General features: G+C 39.1%; 1 protein-coding gene across 1 annotated transcript in view; it reads right to left on the reverse strand.

Annotated features, from left to right (window-relative positions):
* Window positions 1-7738: 7738 nt before the first annotated feature.
* LOC140307472 (ethanolamine kinase 1) overlaps window positions 7739-27222 on the reverse strand; it is a 35206-nt gene continuing 15722 nt past the window's right edge. The window contains exons 5-8 of the mRNA XM_072386377.1: window positions 26768-26851; window positions 24308-24468; window positions 21365-21438; window positions 7739-11607 (exon numbers count right to left, since the gene is read on the reverse strand). Of these exons, the coding sequence (XP_072242478.1) occupies window positions 11505-11607; window positions 21365-21438; window positions 24308-24468; window positions 26768-26851 (422 nt within the window). The 3' untranslated portion in view covers window positions 7739-11504. The remainder of the gene's footprint in view (window positions 11608-21364; window positions 21439-24307; window positions 24469-26767; window positions 26852-27222) is intronic.

The following is a 27222-nucleotide window of genomic DNA, read 5'->3' on the forward strand; positions in this document are numbered from 1 at the left end:
GATTTTCATTACCAATCTGTCCCTTCATCATTGCCTTTTAAGAGTTTCTTTGACTTTTGTGAAAAGAACACAAGCTGTTAATTTGCAGAGAAACACTTATACCACAGTGTTGTGGGTTCTTTGTACTAAAACAGCATGCACAAGCTACAGGTACTGCTCTATGATTTTTTATTTCCATTGCTCTAAATGGTGCTCTTACTTTCCAGGGATCTAATAATTTCCAACACAAGGCTTTCTGTTTCCAAAGCTGAGCTATTCCACTTGGTCTTTATATTTTGGTGGCCCATTACAGTAAATGTGGCCTATTGTTCCACTGTGTGTGTGTGTGTGTGTGTGCGTTCGTGTGTGAGGTAACACTACACATTCTGACTGTGCTGTGGTGTATACGCCACGGCGCCGGTGCTCGCTGTAGCCAATCCCAGCATAGCAGAGAGAGTAACAGAGAGCTCAGCCATATGCAGCCACATCATAAATCTAATTGTAATTCCCAAATCAACTGTAGCGTCACCCTGAGAGGGGCGCCGGCAAGTTTGTCACACTCCTTTGTAAGCTCTTGTGTCGTGTGTGAGTGTGTGTGTGCGTGTGTGTGTGTGTGTGTGTGTGTGTGTGCGCGCTGAGCTATAGCTTTTGGTTGGGAGGAGTGTTTGAAATCATACTTGTGCCGTTGCCATGCTAATCTCGTTAAACAAGTCATCATAATTTACATTTCCTTTTTCCTTTCTGCAGGATGAACATTTAGCTGTTTGCAAGTTGACAGATTGTTTGCGTGTGTGTGCGTGGATGGTGTTAGCCTATGTAGGGCTTTCAGCACCTCAGCAAAGGATAATGTAGCTCATTACAATGCTGTCATAGTTTTTTAACTACATGCAGTCATATATGCAAACTTAATTTATCCCTAAAGGAAACTGACGCTTTAGTTTCCATTCAGTTCTACCAGTTCTTGAAGCTTCTGGTAGCTACATGCACAGATATTTGAAAAATAATCAGAATTTGGCATCGTGCGGAATGAGTGTTTAACAATTGAACACAAGATGCCTTTTTCTCCACCGTTTAGGTTTCCAAATAACAATTATCAGTTGAATACTGTCCATGGTCACTGTCTTAAACTTGGTTATAAGTCAAGCACAGAAAATTTGTATCTGTATATACAGTAAAAAAAAAAAAAAGAAGTAAAACAGCCCATCCATACCCACTTAATCTGTCGGTCGGGTCACGGGGTAGTTGGAGCCTATCCCAGCGGTTATCACGCAGTTGGCCAGGTACATATGTCCACACAGAGACAAACAGCCACACACACTCCTAAGGACAATTTTAGGGATACCAATTAATCTAACATGCATGTTTTTGAACGGTGGGAGGAAGCTGGAGTACCCGGAGAGAACCTACGCATACACGGGGAGAACATGCAAACTCCACACAGAAAGGCCCCAGCTGGGAGTTGAACCTGGAACCCTCTTGTGCTAAACACCACACCACCGTGCAGCCCTGCAACCAAGTCACGAGGATAATTTGTTTCAAGTTTGTCCACATGTCCAAAACGCGAAAGTGGTACAATAAGGATCAGATCTTTTTTGCACACAGCAGCGTTCAAGCCATTTGGCACACACCTACAACCATGTGTTTAGTGATATTTAAACGTAACAATGTACTTTTTTTCTTTTGTCCTATCTTTAGCCAAATGTGACTGAGACCAAATAAAGGTGAAAAGTCTTTGGACAGTTTTGGGTAGAAATTAAACTTCACCTCCACCTGCCTCATTATAGTGTTTTTAAACTTGTTGTTGAGCAACACCACATTTAACGGTCTCACTTAAATTGCAACGTATGCGTGTTATGAATTTTAAAGAATGCATAATTTTAGAGCCTTTAAATTGTAGAACTTTTGCCATTTTTGATCCTACAACCTAGTTTCACATTATGGAAAAACATAGGCATGTTATCATTTTAAAAGGACAGGTCAATTTTATAATGTGACAGGTATGTCACATTTCAGGAGCCGCCATTCTGTGTGTCAAATAATTACATCTTCTACAATTAGAAAGCATGGATGCATAGAAAGATAAAAGTATCAAGTTGGAGAACCTTTATACCAGAGAACCTGTTTTGACCCCAGGGTGACATCATGATTAAACCATTTCTTTGTATTACCTTTCTTTCTTACTAGGTTTGTGAAACAAAACAGCTGACATAGCATTGGGAAAAAAATATTTTGTGTATAATACAGCCTTTTCAAACTTTCCACATTCTTCACCCAACTTCACTATGTGATGAGGTCAGAGCAACACTGGGATCCTCAGAAAATACTGGCAAGGCCAAGGTTTTTAGGTTTGTAAACTGGCAGCTGGGCTGGTTACTGCTACAGCCTTGTTCCCCTCTTCTAGATGAATTTGCAGCAGCCATGTCTTTCATACATCAATCTGTGGTTTTGTGTATCAGCAAAGTTTACTTGAATACAGCTTGACAGCTAGGTTGGTTGCTAGGCTTCTGTCATCCAAGGGGCAAACTGACATAGTGATAAACTTGGGAGTGATTACACACACTTTGAATTTACCTTCTTTTCTCATGGGTTTGGTGTGTGTGGGGTGGATGATGAGGCATAATGACATGCTTTCTTCATGAAAGCTCAGCCCTGAATTGGGGCCTGAAGGCAAATTTGCTTTTTCATTTTTAAAACCATATTGAAGAGTAGCGAGAACCACATCCCTATTTTTCTCTCCTTCTTCTTTTCCTCATCAATCAGGCATTTAGATCAAGAGAATTATAAATTGTTAACACAAAGGAGGAGCCCCCTTCAAACGTGTTAGAGAGGCTCTTTCAGGGAAGCATCAAAGCCACCCACAGAATGATCGTGATGCTGCAGCACCCTAGTGTTCTCTTTGAGCTTATGATGCTTAATCATTCAAATGCTCGTAATTCAAAGGGGACTAATTGACCCTCACACTTCTGTTTAGCTGATTAAGTTTGTGTGCTGATGCAGGTAAAGAGCTGCAACATTAGGAAACATTTACTGAAGATGCAACATGCTGATTTTTGATGATACCACTATGGTTGTATCTTTTTCTTACTTTCAAGTCATTTCCTTTTTTTTTTTTTTCTTTTTCTTTTAAGTGGGGTTTTGTGAAGTACTTGTGAGCAGTCCGTGTTTTACCTGCAATAGACGGCGGTCAGAGTGCTCTGGGTTCAGGAACTAAGCTAATAACCTTTCACATCGAGGCCACAGAGGAGAATTTTCTCCATCTAAAACAATTCAGACCTAAAAAATTTCATGGAAACTCAAGCAAAAGCTACAGATAGTAAATTTGATACCACTCGTGTCAGATTTATTTGAAAACTTACTGCTGGGCCTCACTTTTGCAAAGATTTAAAAGCTGATAAGTGTGCATCCCCGATTTTCAAAACGAGCGCTCTGACATCTGTCCTCTAAAAGTGAAAGACTGACTACTCATAAGCAATTCACACAACCATGCACAAAAATATCAAAATATCATTTTGAGCTAAAACAAGTTCAGTTCTCTGTTTTTATTGGAGACAGGCATTTTAACCTTTTGCCAAACATATCTTCCCCGCAAACACCTTTGTTAAGAAACAAAGCCAGATCATGTTATAGTTATCCAATTATCCAAAATGATTTTTCAATCTAGTTGATTCCCCGAAATGTATGCTTTCTATTTTGAGAAGCAACAGTGCCAGAGAGGAGAAAACTCCTCATAGACCATGTCAAATTAGGCAAACACAGAGTTGGGTACAGTGATTTTTTGTCAGGGTTTATGGTTTGTTGTTGGGCTTCTTCCATGTTCTCTCACTGTGTGTGTGTGTGTGTGTGTGTGGCTCTTGTTCCCAGTGGGTGTGGCGGCTAGTGGTGCCTTGATCACTCAACGTCCTCACCTGAGACTGATCATTTGTCTACTGCTTAAAAGCTCCTGTCGTCTCTCCTTTTGTTGCCAGTTTGTTCTCCTAAGTGGTACAACACCGGCCAAGTTTGCATGTTGAGCAAGTTTTTCATTATTATTTTTTTAATATCCTAAATATTATTATGTTATGTCAAGTTTTTCTGGCCCTTGTAACAATCTCTTTTTACTTACCTTTCAGGAAAATTATAATCGGATGCCAGTGCTTCGCCAAGCAAGTAACAGAAGTTACAAACTGAATGTCTGTTTTACTGTAGGTTTCAAACCAATAAGTTACCGGTCAGTACAAACCTTAACCAACATCTCCTCTCCCAGAGACCCGAGCTGTCTCTCTGAGATGTTCCTGTCAACCTCTTTGTTCTTGCTACCCTTTTATTAATTGCAGAATTCCATGGTAAATAAAGCACTTACCATTTTACTTACAAGTCTTTGTTGGATCATGCCTTTATAAAAAACCTACACAGATTTTCAAGTTCCCACTATTTGTTGTATAGAGCTTTGGAACATAGGACCCTGGGAACATAGGAAGGACTTTGTTGCAAATCAATCTGAACAAACAAGGACTTTTAGTAATCTAAAAGGTGACAGATCTTTGTTGCACGCACAAAATTCATTTTTTTCTAATCAAATGCAAGCAAAATCTTTGGTGAAAAACCTCCCCTTTATGATATTGTTGAATTTTATTTTTTAGTAAATTGAGAACAATTCCAAACTGGGAGGGGCACTTATTTGAATTTCTAAGGGTCAGCAGCCTTGGGAGGAATCCAACAATAACTAAAACGCTAAATGCAATATCTGGATGAAGGGAAATCATACAAAATTTTTTTGAAAAAGTATTGAAATAAATTGCTTTGGCAATTTCTGGGTTTCCATGTCTTTGAAACATTGCATAAAAGCTTATACTTCTTTTTTTCAATGCGATTAGAAGTGAAAGAATAAAAAGATCTACAGCATTTTTTCATGAAAATAGGCAATGGACAAAAGGCCAATCTTTCCTTTTTTGAGGCCCAGTCCTTGGGTCTTTAAAGTGCATTAGTCCCGCTAATTAAATATCATATGTTTAACGAAAAATGAGAGCATAAAAGCGGCTGGATTGTTTGACTCAAAGACATGTCTGCAGCCTTGATGAGTGGATCTGTGTGCGACCATGAGGAGGTAAAGAATGCCATTGTTGCCAGTCTTCCCCTTATTTGACTCATCATAATCCTTTTTGATGATTGTACAATCACATTCCCTTTTGTAGTTCGCTCGCAGATGAAGACAGACACAGTTATTCAGTGGAGAGGACTCGTTGACATGTCTGAGCATGCTGCAACCATTTTGCAAAGTAAGATGTGCCTGTTTTGTTCAGCACACAAACTCATTTTCTATTATTCTTTAATAAAATATCAAGTCATGTTCACCTTTGAGACCAACAGAAAAGCCATGGGTGCAAACAACAAAAGATGTGTGTAGTGCAAACTGTTGAACTTTTCTCCATTGGTTTTAACACAGCTTTAAATTTTGTTGAATCTTGTCCTATTAAAGTCTGCAAGGTATTCATTCCCTCCTTTAGTCTGTTTCAAGTGCGTTGACCCTTCATACTTACCTTCTTTCTGTGCTATTTTGTATCACTTAGAGTTATATACATCTTTGCCATTTCATTTTACATTTCACAATTTCTCTTTAAGGCCAAAAATGAGTACAGCTATAGCTATAGTGTGCGCTTTATGCAGCAACACAGAAAGAGTTATAAAGACATTGAACTTGGGATGGTGTTAAACCTTTATACAGAAGAGTGAAGTTTGAATGCCATCACTTACCTACTGAATTTTCACCATGTCACTAACCATAACATCTTATCCTAACCATAACTTAGAAGTTCATACTTGTCTGCACACGAGCTTTTCATGAGCTGCATTTTAGAATCACAGCATCTTCAATGCCCCTCCTTTCTCTACACTGATTGTAGGTCATTTAAGTTTTGGCAGCACTCAAAGGTAATTATACACAATAACTGTAGTTACACTCATAAAACTGAAGACAACGAATCATAGACGCTATGTTTTATCTGCCATAACTTTGATTTTTCATTAGCCTCAGACATTGCACACTTACAATGTCCAAATATTGCAGGATGCCAGAATTTGAATGGCACAAATTGTGACTTTAGACTTGATTTGGGTTTGTGTGGATTGATACAATACATACTTTCTTGTGTAGTGGTAGAATTACCTTTACCTGCTCTGAAAATTTGAGATTTATAAAAAGGCTCAAAAGCTTCAAAGCACCCATTAAATGCAACTTGTGGCTGCTTTCAACATCAAGAATGACCTTCACTGAAATAATTTCAACTTGACTTTTTCCTTTTATTTATTTATTTGATTAATTTTACTGTATCTGCCCTTGGCAACTAAAACATGATTAAATACTTTATGATAGTGTTAGGCAACTATGAGCACTCAGTTAAGTTTCTGGAAATACCATGGTGACAAATCCATCAAAAGTCTTTCGGCAACAAAAACACTTGGTTAAACTTTGAGCGAAATTGTGGTTTTGGTAGAATATCAAAAAAGTCTACGCTGATTTGAAGGCCTGAACATTATCTAATGAGTTTTGGAGCCCCTTTCATCCACCCTGACTTTCTCTCCACAAATGTTCCTGACAGATCAGCATCATTACATCCTGCACAGGAACAGACCCATTAACAGAGCATCTGCGAGTCATTTTTTACCTTCAAAAAGTAGTACAAAAAACTAGTTGTGTATAAGCGTCATTGATAGTAGATAGGTCTGTATTTATGACTGTGGAAGGTTTACATGTGTTAGCGTTCCCTTCGGCTCTGTCTCATATGATGATATGCATCTGTTGATTTAAGGTTGCATTAACTGCGCTAACCAAATGAGAAATTACTTTAGCACCTTTGATCACTGTGAGCCTCTTTCCAAACAGATATAAAGAAAGCTTTTCATTTCAAAACCTCTTGCAGCAAGACATGACACATGAACAAGTTGAATGTGGGGAATGTTGAACCTATTTATCACATTGCTTATTTCTGTCTCTCTGTATCATTATGTTTAATTTAAAGTGATCTGACCATTTTGCACTGTATGTTGGGAATATACAAATGTGAATGACCAGTTTCTGATGACTACAGTTGCCTGCTGGAGCAGGTTAGGTTTCGAAATAAGAGGTCAACACATGTAAAAGCACTGACTCCTGACCAATCACTTCGTACAAAACAGTACAAGAATCTATGTCCAAGCCCGACTGCAGTCAAAGATCGATTATGCTGTGTGTGTACTTTCGCTCAGAAGCATCTCTATAAGAGATGTATCAACAAAGGAGGATGCTTAAGTAGTCTTAAACAGAGATTGATTACTTTAAAACTTTTATCAATTAATTGTATTAATTTCTCATTTATCGTATGAGTGTGCAATGTGTCAAATTTGCAAACTTGCATCAAATGATGTCATAATGTCCATATACATATCCAAAGACTATCTAAAGTGTTTTGAAAATTAAACAAAATTATTTGACAACCAAAATTCTCCTTTTGAGCATTTTAGACCATGGTTGCCAAAAAGATCACTTTAACGTTTACAAAAAGCACACTGACTGGTTTAAATTGCTTCCATGTTTTTTTATTTGGCTTATTTAGTGAAAAGAACATCTGGAACAGCCAGTGTAAAATCGGATAGAATAAGATCAAAACTTTCTTACATACTTTAAGTTTACAGATCTGCATTACATTAATTAAATAAAATGCACAGTTGCAAATCATTCAGATCTATTGCTTAAATGCCAAGTCATTTGAGCATGCACTGATGACTTGATCAGCTTTCTAAATTACGCACTGTATTGTTTTGCTGTAGGAATTTTTTTTTTTTCCTTTTCGTCATCTTTTCTTCCTGCTCTGGTTACATCAGCTGTGTTGTTCTTCAACCTGGTAGAATTGTAAAATTTCAGTTCACAACTACTAACTCCACCCACTCACCGAGCTGATAACCAGTGTTGTAGTACTGCTTAGCAAGATCTTCATTGTTAAACCAGATCACCTAAAGATACCCTGGATATGCAGAACCTGCTCTTTAATACAAGCACTAGGAGTGGCACCAAAGGGCTGTAGATTTTTGTAAGGGCGCTGGGCAGCGTTCCCCTAAATAATATGCAAAAACACACATACATCAAGATATTGTAATATTCTTTATTAGATTACACAGGAGGTTTGTTATTCAATTATCTATGCTGAGGTTTAATTCTAGTAAGCATGTTTTCATGTGTACACATGAAGGCTGCCATGAAGGACTTAAGCTCATGCGAACTGACTGATTGATCTCATGATTAATTTGGGAAGGGGTAGGAATGGACAGGTATAGTGATTAGTCTGACTTTTCTAATTTTTTTAATAATGAATCTAAAGTGATTTATTTTTTTCCAGGAATACCTTGGAAACAGTGCAAGGATCCTTAACTGGGTGGTGTGGTTGACACCTAAGCAACATAAGCAGTGTAGAATGGTTGTCAGGGGTGTGACAAGAGGGGGGTCAGGTTGACTTATTGTGCTGCTGTTGTTGTTTCTGATAAAACTTGTTGTCATCAACCCTGCTACTGGGTTCCTTAATATCAAAGCCCAGCACAATATGATTTCTCATTCATTCTGGCTTCAGTCTGTGTATGTATTGGAGGCCTCATAATGCAAAATGTCATAATGTCATCTTAACGTTCAACTGAGATTCTTTTGCATGGCAGTTTTTATATAGCAGCTAAGACCAATGGATACATCTGCTTATTGAGCACCAAAATCTAACCCCTCCATGAATCGCCACTTTGTCATGGTAGAGAGGTTTATGTGCCCAGGGATACCATGAGTTATGTTGTCCTTACAACCAAGTTGTTGTGAGACAAAATCAATTCCCAACAAAGAGTAAGGTAGCTCCTGAAGAGTCAGCTGAATGAGAAGAACAAAGTCTGAGCCATCAACCAATACACCCTGCCAGTCATCATATACCATGCTGGCAGAATGACCTGGCCAAAGGAGGAGATAGAAGCCACTGATTTCAAGACAAGAAAGCTCCTTATAATGCATAGACAGTTTTATTCTCAGATAGCACACTAAGTGGAAGGAGGGAGGCTGGGGGCCAGTGGATGTCAGATCCACTATCTAAGATGAAATAACAAAGATCCAGGAATATATCAGGAAGATGGCCCCCAGTGATGAACTGCTTAGTGAGTGACTCAGAAAGCTGAAACCCAGGAAAAGTTTATGAATAATCATGAAAGGATAAGCACCTGCACGACATGTACCACCAAAAGATTAAGAAAGCAAGAAAGTGGCTGATATTAAGAAGTCCTATCAGTGGCTAGAAAATGCTTGTCTGATAGACAGTGTGGAAGTGCTAATCATGGCAGCCTAAGAAAAAGCTCTGAGCATAAGAGCCATAGAGTCCAGGGTCTGCCACACCAGACGGGACTCCAAATGCAGGCCGAACAAAGAGTCCTCCGAGACAGTCCAACTCATAGTAGCAGGGTGTAAGATGCAGGCATGTATGTGGCGGGAATAGTATATAGGAACATCTGTGCCAAGTACAGTTTGGAAGTCCCAAAGTCAGAGTGGGGGATACCTCCAAAAGTCTTGGAGAATGACAGAGCAAAGATCCTGCGGGACTTTCAGATCCAAACAGCTAAATAGGTGATGCCTAACCAACATTGTGGTGGTCGACAAACTACAGAAGAAGGCAGTAGTGATAGATGTAGCAACTAAAACTGTCAGCAACATCAAGAAGAAGGAAAATGAGAAGTTCGAAAAATACCAAGGGCGAGACGAGGAAGGTGAAAAGATGTGGGAAGTGAAGGCAACAGTGGTGCCAGTGGTAATCAGAGCATTCGGGGCCATGACCCCCAAACTGGGAGAGTGGATCCAACTGATTCCAGGAATGACATCAGAGATCTCTGTCCAGAAGCGTTCAGCTCTAGGAACAGCGAATATATTGCGTAGAAACCTAAAGTTCCCAGACCTCTGGTAGAGGACCTGGACTTGAAAGTGGGGGACCACCCACGAGAAGGCTGAGTTTGGTAAATGGATTGTATTTACACAGTGCATCTGTAGTCGAGTTTTCCACTTAAAGTGCTTTTACACTACAAGCCACATTCACGTTTCACACACACACACACACCCACCCACACAGTCATGTAGCATGTCTTAGTCTACACAGTGTAACAGACTACACATAGCTTTTTCTCTGTCACACACATTCACAGACCAATGGACACATCAGATGGAATGTGAGGTTCAGTGTCTTGTCCAAGAACACCTGAACATGTCATCTGGAGAAGCCAGGGATTGAACCATGACCCTCCGATTGGCAGACAGCTGCTCTTCCTCCTCAAGAGTTATGATACTCTTGCTGTTCTTAACCTTATCTTTTTTATCTCTCCAAATGACAAAACAGCAGAAGCCAAATATAAAGGTTATTTTTCTCTTTCCAAAATTAACAGGTATCCCTAGCTTGGTGTTTTGTTATTTTGTGTATGTCCTGTCTTTGACTGTGTATCTGTCATCCCCCAACCAGTGAAGGCAGTTGGTCACCCTCCCTAAGTCTGGTTCTGTTGGATGTCTTTTCCTGTTAAAAGGGTGCTCTTCCTCTCCAGTGTCACCCTCCTCCCCCCACATGCTCATAATGAGAAATTTAATCAAAGTGAGGATTCCATGTAATCTGTTGATTCATTAACTTTGACCATTTTTTACAACCTGTCATTAATGATATTACATCAAAACCATACTGTATATGATGTTCCCATACCTGTGGGCCATAAAGTACACAAACATAAAATGCACCTACATTACTTTTCAAGTAAATCATGTCACTCGCTTATAATATTAATTAAGAAAATTAATTTAAGAAAATTAATTAAAATTATTTAAAATGTATCGATTGTTAATGTTGTAAGCTGTTGGTGTGTTTGAGGTGATACCAAAGCAAACGAGGGTCAACACTTTCACTTCCTGAGCAAATATGCTTTTAACAATACATTTACACCAATTTTTTTTTGTGAATATGAATAGCTCCTGAAATTAAACCAATATTCAATCTATGTATAACAGTTTTTAGCACTTTCTTTCAGTTTTAAACATCACAACTTTAAGATAGTTGAATATCCTATCAGGTGTAATAACAGGCTTACAGCAAGTTCTTGGGAAAGACAAAGATTTCAAATAATATCCAACTTTGTACAGTGAATAAGCTGAAATGAAAACTTGTTTTCCATCAGAACTATGGTACACTCTCAATAAGCCCGCAAATAACCCTCTTATGGGTTTTATGATCAGGCTCAGATTTTGCAGCTTTATGTGACTTGGCTGAGTGTGGGAACAATTAATGCTTTTCTGGCAGGAGCTTAGTTTCAATTTGCCAAACAGGCTTATCAGCATACTGACTGTGGTAAAACAAATATTCTAAAAATCACAGTGATAGCAAAACATATTTACTCTCCCTATAGACTGAAATAACAAACAACAAGGAGCACTTTTATAGGCTTATTCCATGCATTTCCTTTTCCACAACGTAGTAAAGTTAAAATGGCATTGTGCAATGAGACAGAAACACGGCTCACATTGTTCAAAGCTTTCCTTCAAAAGTAGAGCAGGTTAATTGACTGATAGTCAATCCGAAATATTCCTCTTTCTTCTCAAAATAATAGTTGAGTCGTGCCATGGCATACCTGGGAAGAGAGCAGAAGATAGAAAATTAGACCAGAGAACAAAAGGTGAGTGTCATCACCAAACCAAACTACTTTTGAAGAATATACAAGTTGACGTGTTTCTAAACATTTTTCCTCTCTTTTTTAAGTTGGCCTTCCATTCTTTCCTCTGCTTTTTAAATACAGTAGATATATAGTACACACATATATACATATACATATATAGTATATATAGATTTTTTTTTATTAATCTACTATTTTACTGTTCAAGCTCATTTTCACACACTGACCCATCTTGTATATACTTTGTCTTTGTGTAGGCTGTATTCCTACCATCATATATAGTCCTAAATTTTGATCATAATTGCTCAGGCAAGTAAGCATTATAACCAAGATTCTCTTGCTTTTAAAGCCAGTTTGAACAGCAGTTTAATAAGAACCAGCCACTATACCAATGGTCATGGTTTACCTTGACACATTTGTCTGGTTCGAACAGTGTTTTACAAAGGATTACATCTGACTTCGGAAAGTCAAGATGTTGTGGCTCAGGAGGTTTAGTGGGTCTTCAACCCATCTGAAGGTTGTTAACCATGTTCAGTTTCTTAGAAGTGGAAATACAGACCAGGGAACCGCAACATTGCAACTCTAGCCCTCATTCACAGAGCAGGTGATCCAAACATTGCTATCTATTTGCGTGTTGGTTGGCGTGTTGCAACCCAGTCTCATGAGAGAATGTATGGAGACCCCTCCCCCCAAAATACTTCAAAATTGTACTGACTAAATTTTCCATGTCTTCCTGTCTTCTTGCTAGTTCAAAACTTGTCCTGCAACGCTTGTCACTGTCCCTTCACTTTTTTTTAATTTCCCTACTTTTGATGATTTCCTACTTTTCTACTTCATTGTCACCTGCAAATGGTTAGGGTTAGAAGTAAAAAGTACATAATTATGTGTTTTCTGCCTCAGCCAAGACCCACCAGATTTGTTTCGGATCTCTGCCTTCATGTTGACGACCCTTGCTTGTCTTTGGACCTTGCCTCCTTGCCTTGCCCAGAACTGTACATTCAGATTCCTGTTCTGTCGATAGAAGATATACTGACCATTGCTGGCACCTTTGTTCACTATCGGATAATTGTTTATGGGCTACCTGGTTACCGACCCTGGAGTTCATATTGGATCCCGTCACTCAGCCTATCGCTTAGTTGTGACGTCATCACAAACCTCTCTGTTTACCTTCAGAAAAAGCAACCTAGCTGCTGCTATTTTATTGCGGAGCCAAAGGACGAGAGCCAGGGACCCAGTTTGCAAATTACCCCTTGCTGTAAATAAAATTGTTAAGACTTCATTCTGTGTGTGGTGTAATTCCAGTCCGAGGTCACTAGTCATTAACGTACAATTTAGTCACAGTGGACTCGACATCCCTCAGGATTGGTGTGGCAAGGTTGAGGCTACAATAATGAAATTAGAAACAAATGTCCTAGAGATGATGTCTTGTCTCCAAGAAATGTCTACTGATCTTTTTGTTATTCTTGGCTTAACCTGGCTTCGCAAACACAACCCACCTATTAACTGGACTTCAGGTGAGATTCTTAGTTGGGACTCCTCTTGTTCTGCAGTGTCTTTGCACTGCCAACACTAACATTCAGAGAGCTGATGATATTGAAGAGACCTATCCTGACCTGTCTAGAGTCCACTCTGTATATCATCTCCTGCTGGGGCCGGATAATTTTTTGTGGGAGAGAGAGATAGCACACTAAGACCATGCATAGGTTACAGAGGGCTCAAAGACAATTCCTATCAAGAACAGTTATCCTTCTGCTTTTGAACCCCTTCAGGGAGCCACAGTCTTCACCAAGCTTGACCTACAAAATGCCTACCACCTAGGCAGAATAAGAGAAGGGGATGAATGGAAAACTGCACTTAACACCCCCACCAGTCATTGTGATTACCTGGTCAAGCAATTTGGTTTGACTAATGCTCCTGCAGTTTTCCAATCGCTAGTCAACGACAAATTACTTGACATGCTTAACAAGTACTGGTATGTGTTTGTTTACCTAGATGTTATTCTCAAATTCTCTAAAGACATCGAGTCCCATGAAGCTCATGTCTGGTCTGTCTTTCTCCGTCTGCTCTAGAATCATCTGCTTGTCAAGGCAGAGAAGTGTGAATTTCATCAACCCCCTGCTTCCTTCCTTGGTTTCATAATTTCATCTAACAATATTCAGATCGATCCTGCCAAGATGTCAGCTGTGCGAGACTGGCCAGTGCCCCAGGACCACAAACAGCTCCAACAGTTCCTAGGTTTTGCCAACTTCTACCGCAGATTCATCCGCAACTACAGCTCTGTGGCTGCACCTCTCCATCACCATAAGTCCCTTTCATCTCGAACGACAGGGAAAGTCAGGTTTTTCACTACTCAAGCAATCATTTACCTTGGCTCCCATCCTTCACTCACCAGATCCATCGCGTCATTTTGTTGTTGAGGTTGACGTCTCGGACACAGATGTTGGGGCCATTCTCTCCCAACAAGGCCTCACTAATGCCAGACTACATCCTTCTGCTTTCTTTTCACTGTGTTTATCTGCCGCTGAACGCAAGTATGACATAGTAAGCACTAGAGGAGCTGAAGCATTGGCTTGAGGGGACTGAACAGCCGTTTTTGGTTTGGACAGACCACAAGAACTTGGAGTATTTAAAGACTGCCAAGAGACTTAACCCTCGACAGACCAGGTGGGTATTATTTTTAGGATGGTTTAACTTTACTGTAGCTTACAGGCCATGCTCAAAGAATACCAAGCTTGACACCCTCTCTCGTCTTCACACCATGGAGAAGGACAGTATGGACCCCAGTTTGGAGAATTTTATTCTTTCCTCCAACATCAGGCTAGCAGTCACTTGACTGGGATTGGAGAACGAGATAATGGACAGCCATCCACCACCTGCTGATTTTTTTCATCCCAATCGACTATTTGTTCCAGACCACCTTATTCAGAAGATGATGAACTTTTGCCATGATTCACAACTGTTCTGCCACCCAGGTTTCACTAAAACGGTGTCAGTAATCCAGGGACACTTCTGGTGACCTACCTTACGGTAGAACGTCAAGCAGTACATTGCTGCCTGCGACATTTGTGCCCAGGTCAAGTCTTCACATCAACTCTCTGCTGGGCCCCTACGACCTCTGCCAATTCCTCATCGTTCTTGGTCCCACCTCTCTATGGATTTCATCACAGCCCTTCTCTTATAATCATTCTGTCATACTCACCAAAATGACTTACCTGATACCATTGAAGAAACTACCATCTGCTAAGGAACTGAGTGAGATTCTTGCCCAAGAAGTCTTCGGCCTATGACATGGTTTCCTCTCTGATCCTGTTTCGGTGTGGGGTGTAATTTGAGTCTGAGGTCACCGGTCATTACAATAGCTGATGCTTTTATCCAAACAACTTACAAGCGAAGAAAACCTTAAGGAGTTTCAGTATCCAGCCAAGGTAATTTTAATATATGAAATGGGGAATTTGGAGACTGAGACAAATGCCTTTAAGGATGAGCATTCTACCTCCTGAACTACAGCTGATGTTGTTGATTTGGGCCTAGGCATAGGAACTGGGCAATAGTTCACCTAAAAACTGATTCTAAAATTTTCTAATGAATCTAAATCATATGCCCCTGAGCTTATCAATTCCTCTATTGATGCCGGCAGGTGCTGGCAAATGTGCCCTGATTGGCAATCATCGAGGTCTTGCAATGCAGAACAGGGCTCTCAGTTCTGCATTGCAAGTCACACTTTTCATACTCTCTCATACTACAAATTCCTTTTTATCACAAAGTGAAAAATAAATCCAAAACTTATGACGTTGTGGCATAAAAAGAGGAGACAAACATCATCAGTCTTGCCAACTTGGCAATTTATACTCTCTGCCTTGCGTCAGAAACTCTGCCTGCCTCTGCCTTGTTGCTCCTACAAAGGTAGCTGTGCCTGTGAGCTGCTTTAGCAGCGTTGTGCTTATAGTGTGTTATAAGAGGCTGTGAACTTGCTTCTAACTTTCTCTCTCGGACATAATAGTAATTGCAAACATAGTTTAACTCGTTGCAGACACTGTCTTTGACGTATTTGGATGCCATATTTTTCAGATAATTCAACAGTTATTGTATATGTATATTATCAGAGCCAATGAGCTATTTTGAAATGTCCTTGAAGAGATCTCGAGTTGACATGTATTGTGAATGGGACACTTTTTGGTAACAACTTCAGATCTGTTTGGCTGAGAAACAGAAAAATACGAGAATTAGTGCAGCTTGGGTAATATGGGTAATATGTCTGTAATAATACACTGTACATGCGAGCATAGGGAATGAGATGTATGTAGATGTAGAGGTGCTACTATTTATCAATCAAACAAATCATCTGCAACAATAAATAAATATCCTGAGTTATAATACAATTAGCACATGGTTGGCTCTTTTAATTTCTTTTTTTGATTTAAGGAAATTAAATGAACATAATAACTTATAATAATAAAAATAATAATTAAAGCAGCAGCAAGCAGCGATGATCGGGCCTGAGCATGTGTGCACATCGGCGTAGGCTTTAGACGCTGTCCGACGCGAATCGCACAGCACAGCTGTCCGTCAAGTGTAGAGCAGGCTGTGAGAATCCCATATATATGAAGACATCATCGTAAGGATTTTTGAAAATTTGTAGGGGGCGCCACTGAGCCATTTAGCTCCGGCCACACGCAATATTCTTTACATACGTACGAGGTCGTCAGCGTGGACGTGTGTGCCAAGTTTCATGACCTTGCCATGATGATATGGCTTTCAACCTACAAACGCCATCACACGATCTTCGCCGCCTGGCTACGCCCACACCATTTAGACTTTGGAAAAGATTTTCCTAACTGTTAATCCCCCATGGCAGAAGAGTAATCTTACCAAGTTTGAAGTCGGTAACATTGAATCTGTAGGAGGAGTTCGATCATATGTGAGGTGTGTAAACAAAGTGACGTTTCCAACCACCAGCAGGTGGTGCTATAGGTGAGTGTCAGTATGTACATGTACGCAGTCAGGGCGGAGTCCTGGGCAAGCCTATGAAGTTTGGTGAAGATCGGATAATGTATGCAATAGTTATGAGTGAGCGAAAACTAACACCAACAGGACGGGTATATAGTAAATGAGTAGGGGGTGCTACAGAGTAATTTTGAAGCAACTGCATTATAACGTAGTGTACGCCAGGCCTGACGGGCATGGCAAAAGATAATTGTATTTTTATCAATAAGATCTCATGATATCCCAACTCTGTTTTGGCTCCAATTATATGATACTGGAAGGGGATATTTGGTAGAAAATAACTCCACAACAATAAAAATACAATAAAAGTTATGACTTAAGGTGTCCCTACAAAAGTTCAGAAAATTGCAATATAAATGATAATATTTATATCCAGTTATGGTCAGTCTGTTTGAAGGGTTTGTTGCAGAAGTCTTTAAACTATCCAGGTTTTGAAATATTAGCTGCTTTCAGACTATTCACACAGCCTAGACATACTTGTTTGTCATTTATCAATATTAAAATCTGGCTCTATAGGAGTGTCTTCCACCATACAAAGTGAGTTGCACAAAGTCTATTGAAAGTTAAAACACAATTTTCTTATAGTGTGTTTCACAACAGTTCATACCATACATGCTGCCAATAGCTTAAGGTGGGCATGGTGCTGTTCTTTGCAAAACTTGCACAGCTCTGTACAGAGTTTGTCCTTTCATTAGTGCTTTCACTGAAATCCAAATCAGTTTTCTCTCTCTTGCTGCTCTGTGAGACAAAAACGATCATTTAGAGAGACGGCTTTTAGTTTCTGGTATTCCATCGCTCTGTTCCCCACCTGCATCACAGCATAACACAGAGCTCTAATTATTGTGTCAAAGTCTGGCCTATTGTCCTCTTTCCTTGGAAGTGTTTCTTGCTTGTAGCTTCACTGAAAGAAGACCATTAAATTAAAAACAAGTCCAAAGATTGTTGATAAAGAAAGGAACTACAGTGCCACCTGTAGCTAAACTCTGCCTATGGAAAACAGTCAATAATCAACGCTTGAAAGAATTGAAAACCTTGTTGTTAGCTCAGCAGACAGTTTTCACTTCACTCATTGTGGTTTGGCAAGGTTTGACAGGGATTTTCTTCAGACAGACTTCATTTGGGATAAACTGCATGCTCCTGTGGATGACTGACAGTTCTCCATTCCTCCTTTATCATGAGTAAACAGAAAAAAAACTGTTTATCACTGTTTTGCAAATTATCAGTCCTCCAGAATCAGTTTCATCTGGCTGATCCACAAAAAATGGGTTAAGCATACGTAAAAACTTCCAATGCAGCTGAAAAAAAAATAGATGTTCTGTCAGCCCTGAATATCGCCATCAGGAGATTTTCAGGCTTTTTTTTTTTTTTTTTTTTTTGAAGGAATCTTGATCAGTGAATAAATACAGCCAATCGATCCAGTCTTTTCTTCCTGCAGGTCTGCTTTCTTTTACAACAACTGGGCTCCAGAGAGCTATCACTCACCACTTAGGTAGAAAAAATCTAAGTGTGTGAATGTGGAAAAAATGTCTCAGCTCAGACTGAAAAATTGCAAATCATTTATTACTACTCTCTCTTTTATTAATTGCAAACAGCAGTGTACAAAAAAAAAAAACAGTATGCAGCTTCATAATTTTGTCTTCAGTGAGGCTTTCAGTGCTGATGGAAACCAATGAACTCTGTCGTGGTTAATTAATGCTAGGTCTGTGTTGAACCAGAAATGAAACCTAGCTCTTTTTTTGGTTTTGTCTACGTGTACCTAACCCAAATTCCATGTGAAGTAACTCCTTTACCACAATGTGAGTGTTTTAGTTATAATACGTCAGACAAAGAGAGGCATTTTCATTACTGTGTCACATATGGAATCACACTCCTAATACCAGATCAATGATTTAAGTTGTTTTTTTTAATGTTTGTGGTAGCTATCTTGTGAAAGAGAAAGTTTGACTTGACTGTATGCCTGCAGTTGTTATTTCAGTTTGGCAGATGCATGATAAACCAAACCCTAACCCCTAATCAGATCACACTTTGTAAAACTGTAAACACCTCTTGATGAACACTCTGTTTCTTAAAATAAAAAAGTGAAAATAGATTAATGTCTACATATGCAAAAAAAGGGGAAAAAAATCCTTTTATATCATTTTGTTGTTAATCTAATAACCCATTACACACAAACACACGCACACACACCCTTCATAAGTAAAATTATATATGAGTATACCCATTAATAAGAAAAGCTAACTTCACAGACGATCCCATTCATTCCTATTTTTATTCAGGCCGACACCTAAAACTAGCGTGCTTAAAGTTTATCATCATCAGAGATGAAACTGAGACGTTTTCCTATTTAGCTGAAGCAGGGGAAAATGAACTTCTGCCAAAGCAGGTATTCCATTTCACAATGTGCTTTTGTGCACAATTCCCTCAATTTTGAAGTCAAGCTATTCCAAACAGTGGGCCTCCTCCTTGTTCATTTCCTCATAATAATGTCTTTGTCAAACAACAGCTGGCCTTGCCAGGATGTCCACAAATCTAAACCGCTGACTCGCAGACACTTTCAACACATGAATAAAATCATATAAGAAAAGTAAATACGGACGGTAGAGGGAGGGCGGGTTTGCATTCCCCTTGTGGCTCCCTATTGTCACATCTACATCTGGCCCTGGTTAAAGCACAAGGCCTGGGCGACGCCTGTCACTCGTTGGGAAGTCGGCAGAGATTTGGCTCAGGGGGATAAGAGTGGGAGGAAACGCATACACACAGTCACACACAAACACACACGCACTCTAAGACGAGCTTCTTATCTATCCTCAAAAGAACTTGTTTATCACAAGCAGAGCATTGTGCGTTCTTTCGCAAGTTAAAGTAAATTAAACAATTTGGTTATCTAAGGAAAGGATTGTGGTCATGACAAGCAAATTAAAGTGCATTATTTCTTAAGTGAAATCAAATGAGTATGTTTAACGTGAACCTAACCTTCTTTGTTAATTAACTCAAAAATAGTTATCAGCTGACTCTGCAGCTGAACAGTTTCTTTAAGCTTATTGTTTTGGTTTTATGGCAATTTTACTGTCTGATTTAATCTCTGTTTAAAACCTTTTTCCCTCCCACCAGTAGCAGATGGCTACTTAGTTTTGACTTGGCCATGTTTTTTAGGTTGTTTTAATAAAGAATCTTCTCTTTGACGTAAACACTTGCCTATTCAGAGGCTACGGCTTGTTGGCCAACTCCTTTTGCTTACGAGCTAACTGCTAAAAGGCTTGCCAGTTTTGAAATGCTAGCACTGGTCAGCTCCCAGTACATCTTTCTATGTTCTCTGTACAGCATCCACATGGAATGATTTGAATGTATGGGATTCAATATAATCTCCTTCAATGGTACAGAAAACACACTTACTGACAATTATCAAATGTAAATGCTGGTGTGACCTAGCTTTTATCCATCAAATCTTACTGTTTGTAGCAAAATTACCAAAAGTTCAGTTCATTACTTACTGCTTTGTTATTGAATGTACCCTTCAGTTTTACTGAGTGCTCCATTTAAACAAATGGCAGATAAGATGAAAGCGAGAGAAACTTGACCCTCGTCATCCAAGCTGCTTTATGTAAAGTTTGAATAATGAACAATTCTGAAGGTGGTGAACACACAAATCTCCATGTGTATGTGCGTGAGTGTGTATTTTGGGAGGGCAAAGGTTAGAAGAATAGCTTTGCTTTCATAGATTAAACTTGGTTCGTCGTAGCTGTTGTTGCTCTCGGAGCTCCTTTCAGTTTAACCCTCCAGTCATAGAAAGGTAATCCAACCCTCTCCATGCACTTTAGGACAACCTCAGCCGGCGGATTTAAGAAGCAGACGTCTATGCTAGACGTATATGTAAGGCAGTGCCGACGGTACTGAAACAATAGTGCCTCTGTGCCTCGGCACCCCTCTGGATCACATTTCCTCCGAGGTCCAGATCGAAATGTGGTGGGGGCCCCGTTGCTGATCTAGCTAGTGAGCAGGGAAAGCCACACAGAGGGGAGGGTGCCGTATGTCAATAGTGATTAGGATCATGATCACAACTGTTGCTGGTGTGGGGTACAAAGAAAAAGGAGACAGAGGAAAGAGTGGTGGAGGAGGGAAACATTTTGCCCCCCTGAACTCCACTGTCTGGTTGCTGGTGATGAGGAATGTCTGCTGGACTAAATAGTCTTTATGTACATTGTTATGAATTTGAAATAAAATAAATTTGTTTCGATTTGTGAAGCTGTGGTTTTCATCTTTTTGTGATGTGTGGTGAAACAGTGAAGAAAAGCAGAGCCATTCAACGTGGAAATATTTAGTCTGCATAGGGAGGTGACAAGAAGAGTGGATGTGTACTTGTCCTGCCCACGAAAAAAAGAAAGAACAAAAGAAAGAAAGAAAGAGAGAAAATCCACAGCCAGTTATTTATCAGAAATCCTTCTCTGCCAAAAACCCAACCTTGAAAAAGATCCTGCTTGTCTATATGTTGCACTCTTATGTGCCTGAGTGGATTTGTCAGTTAATGAGTATCTTAGTATTGTACGACGATGTTAAGTGTGTTTTCCAAAGACACAGCACAGACGTTTTATCATGTGTTCTTTCACTGAACAGCTGTTGACCTTATTGTCAGAAGGATAACATTTTGCATTTCAGCCATTTTCAATTAAAAAAAGACATTATTGAATTTAAGACTTTTAAGATGCATACAAACCTTTGAAAGTCAAAGTCAATAGAGGAGTAACGTGATTGCAGAATGGCCCAAAGACCCCAGAAGAAGTTGGACGCCTGGTGGAGGAGAAAAAAAAAAATTCACAGTGGTGATGCTGATTAGTTTCCAAAACTAGTTTTAGTATCTTGTAGTTTCTGTTTGGCCTTTTATGGCAATCAGTGAATTCCAAAATGAAAATACAAGAAAAAGACAAACAAACAGAAAGAAGAGCATATACAAAGCAGTAATGCTTTTAAAAGAAACTGTTTGATTAATGCATGTTATTGTTAAATGTAACAAAAAAGACTGGGTCACTTATTAGGTTGAGTTAAGTTGTGTTCCACACTATTAAAGTAGAGAAGCCAGAGGCTGCTAGCATGGAAGAAAATTATAAAAAAGAAAAAATGAATAATAAAATTAAATTAAATTCCAATGAAAAAGAAACCTTGTACCTTAATGACATTATATAGAGCAGTTAGGCATTTAATTACTAAATATTCATAATACAGTATGTCATGTTGTCTTCAAAAGAATGAAGGAAAGAATGAAAACCCTTTCATGACCCCATACAGAGTGGCCACAGTGTGGTCAAATGTCTGTGTCTTGTTCACAAACACTTCGGGATGGCAAATGCAAGCAAAAACTCAGAGACTGTAGGTATCTTATTGAATATATAGCCTTATTAACATGCATAGGTGGTGAGCCAACACTCTTGAGGAATTGGAAAATTTCACTATGTGAAAATGTAGATTATTCTTATGATGAATATTTTCAGTGCAAAATTAAGGGCTATAATTTAATGTCCGGTAACATTTCCTTGTACCATAATGCAGAGCTGTAAAAACACAATTCTGTGACCTCCAGCTGTCGAGTTGTAACTGCTCCCAAAACTGCTGCTGCTGCATGCCAGTTGCACACTGCTCAGTCAGAATGACAAACCTCTGTATTGAATGGTTCCCTCCTTAATGGCTTTGCTTACTTAGGCTTGCGGACTTCCATGCCTCCATAAATTTCTGTTGTTCTCCACCCTTATTGTAAATCTTCATGGTAAGGCCACTAATAGCAAGTCCTAATAAGATCCAGACGGGCCTCTGTTCTGCGGCCCAGTGATATAATCACATTTTTATTTGATAATCAAATAAAGGGTGGAATGAAATACTTGAAGAGCAATGTGCGGTTTTTCCCTTGGCTTTTTTCCCTCTCACTGGCAGATTTTCATCTCTAATCTCTATCTTTAGTTGGGGAAAAACATTGAGCGCTTTTCCATCATGATTAATAACTGCTCTCCATTAAGAGAACATTAATCTAACACTGAGCTGAAACCATCGGTGACAGGGAGCCATTGAGAAAAACGGAGATGAGAGATGTGCGGGATGAGTGACATCACAGAGCCGCAGGCCTCAGCTCCTACATTGTGGGGGATCCCTGTGGAGGAGAGGACGAGTCGCAAAGATCCCACTGCGTCTTGGCATCGTTTCCAGAGATTAAGACTGGAAGGAGGCACTGTGCTTTGGCAACCGGCCACCCTTTGTCGAAGCCTCACAGCTTCCCTCACTGCAGGCTTTTTTCAAAAATCTTCTGCATTATTAACAACCAAGACTTAACTATAGTGTGAATTCAGTGTAGTTTAATTAAAACAATTATTGCCAAGGCATAAAATGTATACAAATTTGATAAAAATGGGAAGTAATCTGATGGATAAAAAGAGAGAAAAGACTAAACACCTCACTACTAATGTGTTTTAGCTGCCTATGTGTGGTGTAAGCAAAAGGTCAAAACTGTTCATTGTGAAACTGTTGCAGAAAAAGAAGCCATTGGAGCCAGTCTCACTGACAGTTATCATAGTCTTGATCTAGCATTGAATTATTAATTGTATTTACATTCAAATGTCTAAAAATAAAAGTACCTATGACAGCTCCCCATAGTTCATGGAGCCCAAAAGCCTTTAATGTGTTACCACAATAAACCAGAAAATGTCACATTTGAAAACCTGCGTAAAACCTTTAGATCGTCTTCAAAATGAAGCTTAACTAACAATTAGTCTGTTATGAACGCTAATGCCAAAATGGCCCCAAACGCAAGATTCACTGAGCAAAATGAAGCTATTTGTTGAGATTTTTTTTTTCTTTCTTTCATACAACAGGCTCAGTATCCTTCATTTTGACACACGGCTTGTCAAAATGAGCTGGAAACTTGGCTCGTTGTGAGTCAGTGAACAATTTCTCTCACATCCCCCGAGTTAAGAGCCCTCCTCTGTTTGTCACAGAAAATCTGAATTCAATCAACGTGATGTTATCGCTCCCCTCACTCCCTTCCAGGCCATATTTCTTCTCACCCCCTTCTAATTTCTCCCTCTCTGTTTTTTTGGCCAAAGCACAAGTTATTCTAAAAAGTAATATGCTTCCTCATCACTTCTGGGCTATTTCAAGAGACATTCACACCACCCCAAAATTGGTTAGACAATTCTGCGTATTGTGTTGAGCTGTGAAAGCACTTTTAGACAGATAGCCCAGCACCACTTGAGCCACCAAAGAATGAAAATTGTGGTCATAAGAAAAATAATTTTGGCTGCCGTCTTTCATTTTTCCCTGCGGTAGTTTCTAATCAACTCTGATGGAGTCCATCAAACTTTGAGCGGCGGTGGGTCAGCACTGGATGGTTTGGTTTTCTTTGGGGGAGGTGCTGGAAAAGTAAATTGTTAGAATGTGATGGTGAGGTGTTGCCACCCTGCCATTTCAGAGGTCTGCACACATATGGATGTTGTTGAAATGCACACACTAATCTCATAATATTGAGACATCTGAGTCCCTCGAAGGGCAGAACTTTACAAAAGGAAAATAACTGTTGAGAGATTTGTCACTTTTTTAAAGTCTCTCCAAAGAGTTGAGGCACAACATCATGACATATTTCAACATTTCAACAAAGTCAGTGGGAGCAGACACTCACGAGTGAGAATTTGCAGACTTGAATGTAGAGCTGAGTAACTTCTGCTTCTGTAACCGTGACCTCACGGCCCGTGCCGTGCTTGTAACTCTCCAGATAGGCTGTCAGCCAGTCCCTCTGCAGCTCCCTGCTTGGATAGAGGCTATAGTTGACATCAGTCACACCTTGAGGCCAAAACACATGCACATATGTTAGTGGAACTACTGTCTGTGCTGGAATTCAACTTAATGCCTATAATAACTGTTAGTTTTGAAGTCTTGCCATTGAGTCACATCAGGTCTGAGTGTGGACACAGCTTTTATATTCCACTCTTTTCAGGCAGTCTAAATGCAAAGATTAAAACACCCTAATGACCACAAAGACGCTGTGTGAACATTGATGTTTAATAATGCACAATCTTTTAATTCACTTTGGACTTTTTAGTTCATGTTGCTCACTTTTGGTTGTCTACTATTTATTATTTTTGTTCTTTAAAAAAATAAAAGAATTATACTGCATTTCATAGGAAAATATACTTTTCACTGTGTCATTAAACAATTATTCTGTTTACTTTTTATTGTTTGAGGCATTCAATGGGTTATTGCTCTATAAGAATTAGTACACAAGCAATCATTATCTTCATATCATATTACTCATATGGGGCCTTTTCTGCAACAATATTTAATTAGATATCACTGATAATATCCACAAACCTTTATGACACATAGATTTCTCGGACAAGAGTATAGTAAAATGGTACTTTTAGACTGTGGTATTATTACTTTTATGTACGTGCAGCTTATAAATACTTCCTGTATCCAAATTGTAACAGAAGGAAGAAGCATAAAAACTGGATGATATATCTAACGCCTTCATATGAGGACTTAGTTTCAAGTGAAGGAAACTTGATCGTTTACTAAATTTGAGCTCCACTGTTTCTCAATGAGAGAAAAATGCCACAAGCGTGTGAAATAAATGCGTCTATTATTTTTGACTCCTACAAAAGTGTGTAATCATTTTGTAAAACTTGTTCACCAGCCAGTTCAAGTTTTTAGGAACTTTGATCAAGTTTACAAACTGTAGCACATTTTAAATGCTTGCGTTGTATTCATTCCTCAGCTCAGTCTCACAGGAAAATTGGTGAAATTAAGGTTTGTCCACGTGTTCAAATGTAATAATGTTGCCATAAAAGTGTAGAAATTGTAAAATTGTAATGTTTTACATTGCCTGTTGTTTTGTATAGGGAAGTATTTAGACAACATAATATTAAACTATTACCATGTATTCATTAAAGTTTAAGCCTAACCATGTATTTTGTGCACCAAATCCTAACCAACCCAGACAGCGGAGTTGAAAGTTTTTGGACAATATTAGGCCTGATGGGGCTCAAACTTTGTTTTCTGATGTGCCAGTCGAGTGAAACGCCACCATCCAACACTCCCACATTCCTATAAGTGTTTTTGAAAATGACAGTTGCACATATTTGTTTATAATTGCACATAATTTACTCAGAACACGTGGGCATGAAACATGTAGTAATTTAACAACGTTTGATCATCACACAGTTCCACTTTATGCAAAATGTAGGCATGTTGTGATTTGAAAAGGTGCGTAACGATTTTGAGCCCAAAAAGTGTGGTGGCTTTTTACAATTTTTGAGACTTTATTGAGAAACGTTCAATTCACTCCGTTGAAGAATATATACGATTTTTTTTTTTTTTTTTCAAATTTAGTTTCTTGACTTAAATCAGATAGATAGCTTCGATGGGCTGTTCTTAATTTTGCCATGTGACTAAGTGAAACCCACATCTAAATATTTTTGTGCACATTCTATTCATAATTTCAAGTCATGGTCAATCTTCAGTGGTTGGACCAATAGTACATTCGTACATGAATTCAGTTATATAATCTGAACTTGTTGTGGATATTTTGCAAGTCATGACTTGAAAGCTGAGTGATCTAAAAGTGGAACACGATGATTGTTCCGCAAATGTGGCCCTATCAAGCTTTGCTGTGACACAGCTGCTCCATGAAAGCTGCATTAAACACCATGCAGAATACATACCGAATACAGCAATTTGTTTTGGCACCATCACAAAAAGGACACAGTTTCATGGCACTTTATAGTGGAAAAATAAAAGGATTTGCTCAAAAATACACAGTGCCAAGACGACAATGAATACATACTGTGTGCACATCTACTGTAGTCAATAATCCACATAAGACAATATTAAGATCTGTCTGATAAAAAAATCCATCCATCCACTTTCCATATTCACTTCAACAACACAGAGATAAACAACCATGCACACTCACACTTACTCCCACGATCAATTTAGAATCACCAGTCAACCTAACATGCATGTTCTCGATGGTGGGAGGAAGCTGGAATACCCGGAGAGAACACACACATGCACGGGATGAACATGCCTGTAAAAAATATGGGGTCAAATTGGACTTATCTTTATCACAGCACAGACTTACCAGCAAATTCATTGAAGTGGTTGCCGATATCAAAAGCCTGGTAGTTGTAATCGGCATACTCGTAGTCGATGAATTTCACCACTCCTGATGCAGGAGGACAGGGGAAGTAGCAGAGGTTACCAGGACAACATGATGAATGGTGGTCAAAGTAACAAGGAGTCTCTTCAAACTGAGAGTCATTCTGGGGCATCTTTTCAAAATATGTTAGAATGATTAAGAAAAAATGACACTATGAATGAGTTACAGTAATATGTTTAGAAAGAGGGATTGGGTTTTACAGTAACGTGAAGGTATGCATCTGTATGAAAATATATGGACAAGGTGTGAAATTCTGTGAGCTGCATCATGACAAAAAAATAAACACATCCATCTGTTTTAACATTAGCTTAGTCGCAGAGGCTCTGGCATAAAGCAGATGATTATTTTCAGCAGTATTCAGGGCTTCTTGAAGATAG

This window comes from Leuresthes tenuis, unplaced genomic scaffold (genome assembly GCF_036924035.1).
Source record: "Leuresthes tenuis unplaced genomic scaffold, fLeuTen1.0.hap1 SCAF_5, whole genome shotgun sequence".
Lineage (NCBI taxonomy): Eukaryota > Metazoa > Chordata > Actinopteri > Atheriniformes > Atherinopsidae > Leuresthes > Leuresthes tenuis.